Below are 12582 nucleotides of genomic sequence, written 5' to 3'. Positions count from 1 at the left end.
GGGAATGGTCATCTTTCTCTTTATTTCATAAGCTTTTTCTTTCCCGATTATAAATGTCAACTAAATGTGTCCCATACTGTTTCTTAATGACATAATGCTGGTTGAGGGACACCAGTGATAATACTCTGGGCATGTATTTTAAAAAAACAAAAAGATAGATGAGTGCTATCCCACACCTTGAAGATCAATGAGGACTTTGCGAGACATCAGGGAAGACAATCCCAAAGATAAACATCTCCCACTGAAAGTACTGCTGCTGATTCCCTGAAAGGTGACGTGCTGGAACTGTGGCCTAAAACCACAAGGGTTCAGAATGGGTTACAAGCTTCACCATTTCATGACTCCACTTTTCTTTAGCTACATTCAAAAACACTTAAGACAAAGGAGGATTCTCTTCTTTTTCAGAACTGAGTTCTACTAAAGCAAAAATGTAGCCTCGGTATGAAGTATTACGTGCTATTTAGTAAAAAATCGTTACCTGCGCTCTTCCAGTGTAGATGTTTCCTTAGAACTTTGCGAATTTAAGATCTTTTCAATTTTCTCAACCGATCGAATAACTTGTATAAGCCTCAACACACACATCTATAAAAATTAAAATTAAGCAAAAAAAAAAAAAAAAAGTTATGATGTTTCATCTTATCTTATTTCCTTGTGCTAAATGCAGGAAAATACAAAGCCAAAACTCAACTAAGACTATTGGGAGCATCCTACATTTTGAGTATCTATGTAACACTGAATTCCCAAGAATGCGAACCTTAACTTAGGCTTTCTGCAACAAGCATGTTTCAACATTCTACTGCAAGTTCACAGTGAAACAGAAACTAGGCTTCTCTGCTTCCCCACACTCAGTACCCTTATTCCTCCCTCCTTCCCCGTCTTAAATGAACCTCTCTACTGGTGCTTACGTTTAACTTCTTACAGCCTTTTTACTCATGTTTTAATGTATCAATTCATTAAGTACATTATTACACTACAAACACTATCAAAGAGGTTGAGGAACATTAAAAAAAACTCTCATCTTTAAAACAACAAAAAGACACAAAGTCATTCATTCAACAGTTACTGATCACCTGCTATGAACTAGATACTTGTCTAGATGGCGGGGACCTGAGTGAATGAAGCAGGAAAAACTCCCTGCTCTCATGAAGCTTCTAATCTTTTCTAGAAGCGCATTCCACTCTTGAAATCTTCAGACAAAAGCTCAGAGGACAGCTACGGAATTAAACAGAAGGTTTCTAAAATAGGCTTCTCTCCCTGACATTTTATAATATGCTAATAAACAAATTCAGAAAACACCAGGAGCACCAGGCTAGAGTAGGAGATCTTGAATCCTAATTCCAACTCTGCCACTACATCATTATGATTATAAATCAGAAAGTAAAATTAAAACATAGGTCTACATGTCTAAAATAAAATTAAAACATAGGTCCATAAAGTAAAGGCAGTGCATGAAGAGGTATACTTAAAGGGGGGAAACAAAGGAGTAAAGGTAGCAGAGAAAGAGCACAACACACCCCTGCTCTAAAACAACGCACCTGCGGCACAACACTGAAAGAATGTGCTTTAGAAAGCCCACTTACTCCCTAATCTCTGAAACACAAGTACCTTCTTTACAGGAGTGCTGAACATTTGTAAGTCTATTAAACAAACTGTAAAGTGCAGCACTGATGTCAGTTATTACTATTTCTCATTCTGGAAAAAATGAGAGATTTTAATTCTGTGTCCACTCAGGTACCTCTAAAATTCTGTCTTATCATTTCAAATAGATACCGTGTATACTGCATATATATGGAAGCTTTTGGAAAAAACACACAGTTTCATAGTACTGAAAAATATGAGAAGACAGGGAGAGAGGGCTTTTAGCTGGCATGCAGCCTAGGAAACTTAAGTTTTCTTTAAAAATATTAATACTGCCACAAATAAATTCAAGCATAAGAAGACTACAGAATTTTCTGTTTTGAAAAAATTTCATTCCTTTACCACCCCCTTTCATCAGACCAGGAGTGAGAAGACCTGAGATCCAGTTCTGGCTCTGCCGCTCACGAGCCTTGCTCAGCTACTACTCCCTAAAGATAAGAGACCGCACACTCCTCTCTGCAGAGACCTGGAAGACTGAACCAACCACATGCACGAAAGTGCCTCAGCTCCGAGGTGCTACCCAAGTTGATGTTTTAATACGGTGACACTTTACTATACCTTTTTTCCCCTAATGTCCTCTTGTTTAGACAATCGTTCATCTACTGCCCGAATTCCTTCACTGACAGATGACCTGAGACTCTTTAAAAAAATAAAGAAAATGTCCTGTAGAAATTGTTTGGTAACATTATGAAATTCACACATTTAATTCAATTCCACAGAACCAAATTAAATTTACGTATTTAATTAATTTCCAGTATCTATAGGCCAGTATTACACAGATATTGACCAAAATACAAAGTTTCAGACACAACTGCTGTTGATTTGGAGGCAAAATGACATATAAAGCTAAGTTCACACAGGATTAATGGTCAAAAGAGTAAGACTACACATACAATGAATGTCACAGATGGTCAGGGTAGAGAAGGAATGATCTGACTCAAAGTGCAGGAGGGTTTGGCAGAGGGGATGGGGCTTGAGTTCAATTCTAACACCTGTGTGGGCTGACATGGGGGCAGGGGAAAGGAACAGCAGACAACAAGGAGACACATATGACTAAGTGTGACACTCGGGCAGGGAGGCATACACCTGGTGTACTGCAGGCTTCATTTAGGAGAGTAGAAATAAAGGGGGGGGGGGGGTGGTTTAGGAGGACTTCACTCAGATAAGGTCTTTAGACCAATTTTATACATTTTGGAGAACTGAAGAATTTTTAAATGCTAATATGTCATGATGTAATGTCTGGGGAGTACCAAGAAGCAGGAAGGAACAGAAGGGCCAGGAAAAGGGAAAGGTCACAGGTGGAGAAACCTGTCCAGAAGCTAATGGATCAAGCCAAGTATGAGACAATTAGAAATTAGGTCCAAAATGAAGGTAAGGAAAACAATTACAATAAACTGGACAAATCACAAAATTCTATAGAAAGGCGGACCCATTCATTCAATAAACATTATGAAATACCTATTATTAAATGTCAGCTACTGTGGCAGCCAAAGAGGACATGGCAATGAACAAGACAGAAACACATCCCTCAACATCTTAGACTCTCACAGGAGTTTCATGAGTTGAGCTCAAAAGGGAAAGCGAGGTGTGTGGCTAACTGGGAGAGGGATGCTACAGAGGGAGCTGTAGAGAAAGGAAGGGGACATGGCGCTGGGGGTGAGAAGGCAGGACCAGAGCCTACGTGAGTAAGAGGAGTCCACCAAGGTCCAAGCAGAACTCAGCAGAGCTAATCTACCTCCAGGGAGAGAGTTTAGAGAAGAGTCAAAGGTTAATCGAGGCTGAGGCTCAGGAAACACCATAGCTACAAGGCTGGGGGAGTAAGAGCGGCACCAAAAAGAAGGCAGGGAGGCTAATGTGGGATCCAGTAAAGCCACTTCCATTCCAAGGAAAATTATTTAATAAGCTTTCGTAAAATTCAAACAAAACCTAAACATTCAAAAATAGTTGTTAGTTCAAGGCACATCTCTTTCCTGCCTACCCCTCCCTGTGGGCTTCTCCACACTGACAGTTGTTATTCTGCATTTTTTTCAGCTCTGTCCAGGCATTTCGTCTTCACTTACATTACTGACTGAGAGCCTCTATGTGCCAGGCACTGTCTGAGGGGCTAGGTGCACAGGGCCACTCAAGCTGGCGTGGTCTAGTGGTGACACACAGGAAGTGGTGGTGGAGTGCACCATATTTAAGGTAGTGCACCAGAGCTAAGGGAGATGGACGTAGGGGAGTCTGACACGGGCTGGGGGGTAGGGGAGGACAAGGCAGCCCGGCTTTCTGCTGGAAGTGATGCCCAAACTCCCCACCACTGTTCATCCTGATGGAGTCTGTGTCCAACAGCTTAGGGGTGAGGAGTCCTGTTCCCACAGCACAGATTTTCTCAGAGAAACAATAAACTGTAATGTTTATTAGGCATTACATTTATATTATCTTTCAGTTGAATTAAAAGTTAAATAGCTTCTGTGGACTGGTCTAGGAGCATTAGCACATGTAAAACACTGACTGGGAGAATACTTGTAAACTTACTACAAATTTTTAAAATATCAGCTACTTACATGTAAGTGATGTGGCATTAACAAGTTGAATTCTGAAATAGCTTACTTCCCCTCCCCTGACATTTTAAAGCTGTCTACTCTGAGAATCTGTCATACCCAAATCAAGTTGTTCTTTAGGTTGTGATATCACATGCAAAAAAACAGAATCACTTACACCTTTGTTGAAGGTGAGTGCTAGTCATGACCACTGAACAGCAGCAACCTGCCAGGTAAAAGCAATTCCTGAAGAAGGCAAACAAGCATGACATGCTTTGTGGTGGACTGTTTAATATAATTTGGGAACTTACCAGGACTTCTTCTCGTAATTGTCCCAAAGGCACAGAAAGCTGGTTGAGGGCTTTGTCCATGCCAACCTAAAGGCAAAATCATGTTGGCACAACCATCAGAGACAGGATAAGAGTGAAGTATCTGTTAATGATCAAAGCAATACTAGATGCAGGCTATTCTTTCTGAATAACTATATATTGCTAAGTAACTAGCTAAATAACAAATGTTATTTTGCCACAAATACTGCTCATAGAATATGAAAAAAATCTGTTGCTATACATGAAATAATAATATAAGGGAAGTCATAATAAATGAAAGCTTCCTTATGCACAATTTGCCTTTGGATGAAATTTTAAACGAATTTGAAACATTTTAATGGGACGTTAATACAAGTTAATGTAATGGTCTGATGGATAGGTTCTACCTTTTTCAAACATGATTATAACCTTTGAGAAAAATCCAAATTAAATAGAAGGGAAATAACATTTTGGGTGTTTCTAATCCTACTGAAACATTTATCTTAGTAGATTTCCCACAAGCAAAGATGGCTCATTAATTTTAATGCTTCTTGAAATTCCCATGGAGATAACTACTTTCTGTACTTCTTTAAACAAGTAGATTTTAAAACAAAATAAAATATGAACAAGGCAACTTTTCAAGTATCAAAACTCAAGCATTTATTTCTAAACGACTTTTTCAAACAACTGATAGGCTCATTACTAACCACTTATATTTTTATGAAACCAAGCCTCCTAGAGAGTAATACCGGCCAATGTTTCCTCAACCTGGCTTTAGCTAGCACATGTGCCTGAAAGTAAACATTTCCTTAAGAAGAGTTGATATTTACTCTTGCAAATTAGTCCAAACCAGTGAGATTTCATGGTAATCACTTGGCAAGCAACAAAAACTACTACTTTGAGCCGGGCCTGAGTGACTCAGTTGTTTGAAACTCGTCCTGGGCACCAAAAGGTTGCCAGTTAAATTCCCAGTGGGAGCACAAACAGAAAGCAACCAATCAATATTTCTCTCTCACACTGATGTATGTTTCTCTCTCCCTTCCTCTCTCACTAAGCATGTCCTTGGGTGAAGATTAAAAAAATAATAATAAAATAAAAAATAATACTTTGATGTTATCCTTTATTTTCACTCTTTATATGTTATGTGTATATGTAACTTAAGAATAAAACTATATGTAGTTATCCTTAATAACTATTCAAAAATAATCAAGCTAGAACAGTCTTAAATGAGAAAAAAATAAGAACAAAAATGTATACCAAGAAAGTTTAGTTTTTTTATTAACTAATGAGATTAGTAATCTCTTAAATTTCTGAGGGAAAAATCACCTAAAAGGTTTCTAAAATACTCAGCACTTTTAAGAATAAATCTGGTGCGGCCGGGCGTGGCTCAGTGGTTGAGCCACGCCAAATCCAGGTGATCAGGGTTCGATTCCTGGTCAGGGCACATGCCCGGGTTGTAGGCTCGGTTCCCAGTCGGGGGCGTGCAGGAGGCAGCCGGTCAATGACTCTCTCATCACTGATGTTTCTCTCTCTCTCTCCCTCTCTCTGAAATCAATAAAGATATATTTAAAAAAAAAAAAAAAAAAGGAATAAATCTGGCCTGGCTAGTGTGGCTCACTGGCTGACCATCAACCTATGATCTAGAAGATCCTGGTTTGATTCCCAGTCAGGGCACATGCCTGGGTTGAGGGCTCGATCCCCGATGGGGGGGCATGCAGGCAGCAGCCAATCAGTGACTCTCTCATCATTGATGTTTCTCTTTCTCCCTTTCCCTTCCTCTCTCTGAAATCAATAAAAGCATATTTTTTTAAAAAGAAGAAGAAACCTGAGCTGAGAAAGAAAGTGTGGGTATGGGTGTAAATATACCAACTGGTAGGAAGTGTGGATTTAAGGTTTACCAAGTTTGTGGAAAGGTTGACAAAATCGGCATAGTCCTTGTTGATGAGTTCGACCATGGCTGTCTTAAGAAGTTTATAGTAGAGTTCCAGGTCATCTCTCAGTTCCTCCAGCTGGACACGCTTCCTACAGTCAGAAACAAAATGATCGACATCGAAGTCTTCCTGAAAATAAAACCAGAGAAGCAAAAATTACTGCAGTGATACATTTTACATGTAAAAATAAAATGAGAGAAACACCCCTACTCACTTAGTAGGCTCTACTGCTCCAGGGAAAAGTACCTCCGCGTGCATGGGAGGGATGAGAGGCCTGCATACTTTATAAAGGTGCCAGGAGGACTCTGACCAAACACATTCTCTCCTGTTGCCTAAATGCTACAAGGGATTTTTTTTTTTAATTAGACGTTTTAAATAGGCTCTTCTCAAAACAGAAAAAAACTTTTCCCCTTTAAAAGTGATAAATGTCCAATGTAAAACTTTCAAAAAGGTAATTACACAATAGAGAGTAAAATATCACCCACACGCTGATGCTCTGCAGTAAGCACTTGTAATATTTTTTTCTCACTACTTAACATGGTGATTCGAATCCTTCCAGATTTTTTGAGGGTCTCTCTCTTTAAAATATAAATTACTTTTTAAAAAATTGAGGTATAATTGACATATAACATTATATTAGTTTCAGGTGAACAACATGATTCAGTATTTGTATATACTGTAAAACGACAATAAGTCATTCATCCATTACCACTCATAGTTATAAATTGTTTTCTTGTGATGAGATCTTTTAAGATTTACTCCCTTCGCAACCTTCAAATACATAATACAGTATCATTAACTATAGTCACCATGCTATAATGACAACCCCTGGACTTGTTTATCCTATTAACTAGAAGTTTGTATCATTTGACCCCTTCACTCATTTCACCCCACCACCCACCCCCACCCCAGATCCAGACTCTGGCAACCACCAATCTGTTCTCTGTACGATGAACTTGTTTTTTTTGCTTTGTTTTTTTAGATTCCACATAAAACTGATATTATAAGGCATTTGTCTTTCTCTGACTTATTTCACTTAGCATAATGCCTTCAAGCACCATGCATGTTGTTGCAAAGGGTAATATTCATTCTTTTCAACAAATGATGCTGGTACAAGTAAATATCTACAAGAAAAGGAATGAATCTGGACACCTACCTCACACCACATACAAAAATTAAACTCAAAGTGGACTAATGACATATGTAAGAGCCCACAACACGGGCATGTGCCCTGACCAGGAATCAAGATGGGGACCTCTCCGTTCACGGGACGAATCTCAACAAACTGAGCCACACCTGCTAGGGCTCAACTTAATTTCTTCAGCTAGTTAGTGGAATGATCTAGGTCTGAAGTCCTCAACTCTAGTTACATATTATGGTTACATATTAGAATCACTTTGCTTAAAGGAGTCTATTGCTAAATGCTATAAGACTAATACTAATGAAGTAACAAAAAGATATATTTACCTGATGCTTGTTGCTATCTAATGTTGAATAAAGAAGTATTATATATAATAACAACTCAAAGGGTGGAAGAGTTAACCTGAGGAGGAAGGAAAGCCTATACACTAGATGAAGAGGGGAAAGAAACTGGGTATAAATAGAAGAATGGCACTGTTATTAGCAAGATGAAGGGGTTCCCATGTGATGGCCTCTACTTTTCTGTAAAACACAAGACGAAGTCATATGCTGAGACAGAAGGGGAAGGCCATGATTTCAACAGCACATCTAGGTAAATGGGTCTAGTTCATCTTAGCATACCACTTTCTCTCTCCTACTACCAATATCTTACATCCTATTTCATCTATTAGTTAGCTATCAACCCTCTAAGGATTTTTGTACTTTAAAGCTGACAAAGCTAACAATGTGATGTCACCACCACTTTTGCCCTAAGTGATTCTCCCATCTGGCACTCCTGCCTTCTGATCGCTTACATCTTTCACAAACCTGCCCTGCTAAAGTGTATTTCTTTCTCATTAGATCTCATAAGGACCACTGAAATAACTTTTAAGTAGCCTCCTGCCACCAGTCAACTCCAATGCAACAGATATGATCATTAATTTCCTGCTTTAAACTTGACTGTAACTCCACAACGAATACTGCATCAGCACCAACCCTTCGGTGTAGTAACAAGGCCCAGGACAACCGCGACCTCACTCCATCTGCCTTCCTGGTCTCACTCCTGGACATTCTCCATACTCCAAACACTTTGTTCTAAATGCAGTTTCTTGACACCCATGTTTTTCCTATCACCATGCTGAAGAGCCAAAGCCATATCTTATCTATCCTTGTACCATCATGTCTAGATTGCTGGCTGGCACACAGTAGGTGATCGATGAATGCCTGTTTATTAAATAAGCAATTGCCACCATTGTCTTACCAGGTCCTCATCATGTTTGGCAGACTAATGACCCAGTTTCCAATCAAGTGACTGGATTTCAAGTAATCTCAACTCTCTCAATGCAAATCTGATATTTCATAACTTTCCCATAAAACCTATCCAATGGCAAAATGTGTTGAGGTGAGACACAAATGTAAAAATATATTCCCAACAGCAAGCTCTCCACCCATCCTCCTTTCTGCCATGGAACTGTAACTTATAAAACATCTCTCCCAAGGAAACACAAATTGCAGTTAACCTTTATCTCCAGGCCCCACCCAGAAAGTCAGCAACATTTTACACAGAACAGCTGTTGTATTTAGTATTTTCCTTCCACATACGAGAAGTGGGCACATTTATTAGCGCTACAAACTGTATGGCACATTCGGAGGTTTACGAGCCATGACCAAAAAAATGAAATTGCTGGCATTCCAGCCACTCCCCCAGTCTGTCCTCTCCCTGCCTCTCAGTTCTCCTGCAGAACTTATATTCCGAGACTTCTACTTTCTGAACCTGCTTCTACCGAAGGCATTCTGCCAGCTTAGGGTGAGAAAGAGAGCGCGTCAGGAAGGATACTGGTGCTAGGCCCGAAGGAGGCCTGAAGACGTCAAAACATGGACAAGTCAAGCATTTTCTGGACTCCAAGATTCCTGAAGTCAGATCGAGGGCCCTGAGCCTTTTCTCGTTTCACTGCACCTGCCGCCTGTCCCCATCGTGGACCCTCAGGTCTCCCTCTCCCCCCTGGCCTCAGGGTAGCTCCTAGCCCAGCGAGAATCAAAGGGCTTCTGCATCAGCGGGTTCCCCCTGCACTCCCTTTCACACCCCCTATTTCAGTTGCCCCTTTTATTACGGTGGCTTGGCAGGAACATCACTGCACAAGGATGAGAGTACATTGCTCCTGGGCCTAGAGAGCCCCACGTTTTAAAAACGACACGGCCGCACTGGAGAGAACCCAGAGGTAGTAGATACTTTCTTAAAAACCAGAGTTTTGGAAATGTGACCAGAACACAAATATCAAAAAGAAGACAGGCTGATTAACCTAGAAAAAGAAAGCACATATTATGGCTGGGATGCACCAAAAAAACACTGAACAAGATCATTAGACTCACGTATTCGAAATGTTAGGTGTCTGCTGAGCCAAAACTTTTTAACAACACCGAAACCAGCTACTCAGTGGTGTCAAAAACGCCCATCCTCAGAAATTAAACGCGCATGTGCTTCTTTATGTGTTAAGCGCAGACCCGCAGGGCTACACCACCGAGTAGCCAGGCAAGGTTCCTCCCGCCTCTGATCCGCCTCTTGGACGGTTCCTGATGAGCCTTTATTGCCGGCAAAATGTTTTCAGTTTATGTTTCGCGTCTGTGAGTTTATGCCCTGTAATTACCTGCACGCCCGCACACGGTTCACCTCAGCAAGAGAAGCGGGCCAACTTTAGAGAGAGAGAATGGTCTTGCAGCAAAACCCTACGGTAAGAACATTTTGATCTTTGAAGTGTCTCACGCCAGAAGCTTTAAACGAAAGTTTAGGCAAAAACTTTGCACTAAAGCGCCTTATCTTCTGACCCGATCCTGGAAAGGTGGGTTCAGAGCTTTGTTCAGGACGTAATTCCTGAGCTTCAGGTGCGAGACACTGGTCGCCAAGCTCCCTTCTGGCCGGGGGTGGGGGGAAGGGGGGTGACAATCTCCTGCACTGCACGGTACAGGTCGGGACCGACAGGGGCTTCCACTCTGAGCTCCAAACTTTCGGGCCTTTTAACTCGATAAGCACGATTAGGCAGAAGTGCTCTCTCCAGGCTGCACCGGCCAGACCTGAGGCCCAGAGACTCCCTGCGAAGCGCAGCGAGGTCCCCGCCGGGGGACGCGGGCAGAAGCCCGGGGAGAGGCCCCGGAGGGCGGAGGGCAGAGGGCGGGCTCCCCCCGGCCCGGCTCCGGGGAGCGGCGCCCGGCGCGCACCTTCATGAACACGTCCTTGTCGAAGCAGAGCGTGTCCGGCCCCGTGGGCAGGTTCATCCTGCTTTTCTCCATCCCGCCGGCCGCCGCCTCTCAGCGCCGACACGCGAGCGAGGTGAAGAAGCAGGGGGCTGCGCCCAGCGACGCGGCAGCCCCGGCCACGACCGATTTCCACGGCGCCGGACGCACCGCTTCCGCCAACATGGCAGCGCCCGCGCTGCGGCCAATCAGCGAGGGCGCCGAGGGCCGGCCTACGCCTGCGCCGCCAAGAGGGGCGCTCCGGCCTCCGCCGCCGTCGCGCCGGCGGGCGGTGCTGCCCCGTGCGGCGGAGGGTGGCACTGCAGCCCCGCACGCTCGTGCCCCGCTGCCCAGCTCCCAGGGAGACACCGCTGAGCCCCTCAGGGGACCTGCCCAGGGGCCGGCGGGGCTCCCTCCCACACCACCGTTTCCTCTGGGAAAAATTGGGGCGCAGTGCCCTTCCACAGCCTTCCCCCGAGATCGCTCCGCAGAAAGAACAGCCCTGGCTGAAGGCCGGCGCTTTGGTTCTCAGGCCTGCGCTGCAGGCTTGGGCACATCGCAGGCTCATTGCTCCAGTCGGTCCCTGTGCGCTGCCACCTGGCTGCCACCTGGCTGCCACCTGGCTTCTTAAAGCAGTGCCTCGCTGCAAAACACAGCCGACGTGGAAAACTTTTTGTGTTTGTGGTCAGTATCGGTGCAATTCCACCCCCACCCCCACCCCCCAGTTTCCCAGTTTCTCAGACTTTCTCCCTGCTCCTCGCTGCACTCATCCCGATTTTATTCCCGGATTGCCTGGCGTTTTCCCTTCCCTTGCTCTTTCTCCCACGGTTCCTTCCTCGAGCCGTGAATACCACCATAAATGGTGATCATTTATTTCTGGGGTTTTTTCTCCTTGAGACTCTGACGACTCAAACCGCAAACCTCCAGGCCTTCCCTTCACGGAGCCTTGCTTTCCTCGATGGGGTTAGGCGGTTCCTCCCAATGCTGCTTTTTAAGAAAATGTCTTTATTGATTTGAGAGAGAGCGAGGGAGAGAGAGAGACGTTGATTGGTTGCCTCCCATAGCACCCTGACCTGCGGTTGAACTGCAGCCTGGGCATGTGCCCTGACCAGGAGTCAAACCAGCACCTTTGGGTGCTCAGGACCAGCTCAACCAAGACAGCCAGACTGGCCAGGGCCTCCCAATGCTGCTTTCCCCTTGGAGAAAACATTAGCCCCTAACTGCCCCCCAAAGGAGTGGGGCAGAGGAAGACAATACCTTAAAATGAGACTCCTGTATTCAAGTTACTCCAAAGAGGAAACTGAGTCACTTTGAAAATGTGGGTATAGCCCAGCTGGTGTGGCTCAGTGGGTTGAGTGTCACCCCAATGCATCAAGAGGTCACTGGTTTTATTCCAGGTCAGGGCACATGCCCAGGTTGAGGGCTCTACTCCCAGTAGGGGGCATGCAGGAGGCAGCCAATTGTTTCTCTCTCATCCATGATGTTTCTCTCTCTTTCCCTCTCCATTCTTTCCTCTCTTAAAAAAAATCAATAAAACCATTTTTTAAAAATGTGAGTATAGAATCCAAAACAATATACTCCCTAGCATTGGGCCTGGCAAGCCTTGTTACAGAGAATATTCCCTGCCAGAGTCTAGAGAAGATGATGGATGAGAGCTGGAATCAACCCAGAAAATCAAAATAAATTATGAGAGGAGCAATTACGAAAAGCGCATCCTAGGCCGGCGTTATGTTGGTCTGGATATGGGAAATGAAAGCCTCATTGTTTATTTCTTTGGTTGTTTACTCTTATTATGAAAAATTGCCAACATTTCTAAAAGTCTGGAGGGCAGAAGGA

The 12582-nt window shown here is 43.5% G+C and overlaps 1 protein-coding gene across 6 annotated transcripts in view; it reads right to left on the bottom strand.

Moving 5' to 3' along the window:
* Window positions 1–10953, bottom strand: part of COG2 (component of oligomeric golgi complex 2) — a 35640-nt gene extending 24687 nt beyond the window's left edge. For 2 of the 6 annotated variants that reach the window (XM_081124064.1, XM_081124065.1), the window contains exons 1-5: window positions 10732–10944; window positions 6367–6528; window positions 4472–4537; window positions 2197–2277; window positions 479–582 (exon numbers count right to left, since the gene is read on the bottom strand). In XM_081124064.1, the coding sequence (XP_080980190.1) occupies window positions 479–582; window positions 2197–2277; window positions 4472–4537; window positions 6367–6528; window positions 10732–10803 (485 nt within the window). In that variant the 5' untranslated portion in view covers window positions 10804–10944. Of the gene's footprint in view, window positions 1–478; window positions 583–2196; window positions 2278–4338; window positions 4387–4471; window positions 4538–6366; window positions 6529–10731 lie in introns of all 6 variants that reach the window. The other 4 variants (XM_081124069.1, XM_081124066.1, XM_081124068.1 and 1 more) reach the window with 4 other exon arrangements.
* Between the last annotated feature and the right edge of the window lie 1629 nt (window positions 10954–12582).

The sequence above is a fragment of the Miniopterus schreibersii genome, assembly GCF_964146895.1.
Source record: "Miniopterus schreibersii genome assembly, chromosome: 21".
Lineage (NCBI taxonomy): Eukaryota > Metazoa > Chordata > Mammalia > Chiroptera > Miniopteridae > Miniopterus > Miniopterus schreibersii.
Note: the sequence above shows the minus strand (reverse complement) of the source record. Positions and strands in the feature narration are given on the sequence as shown.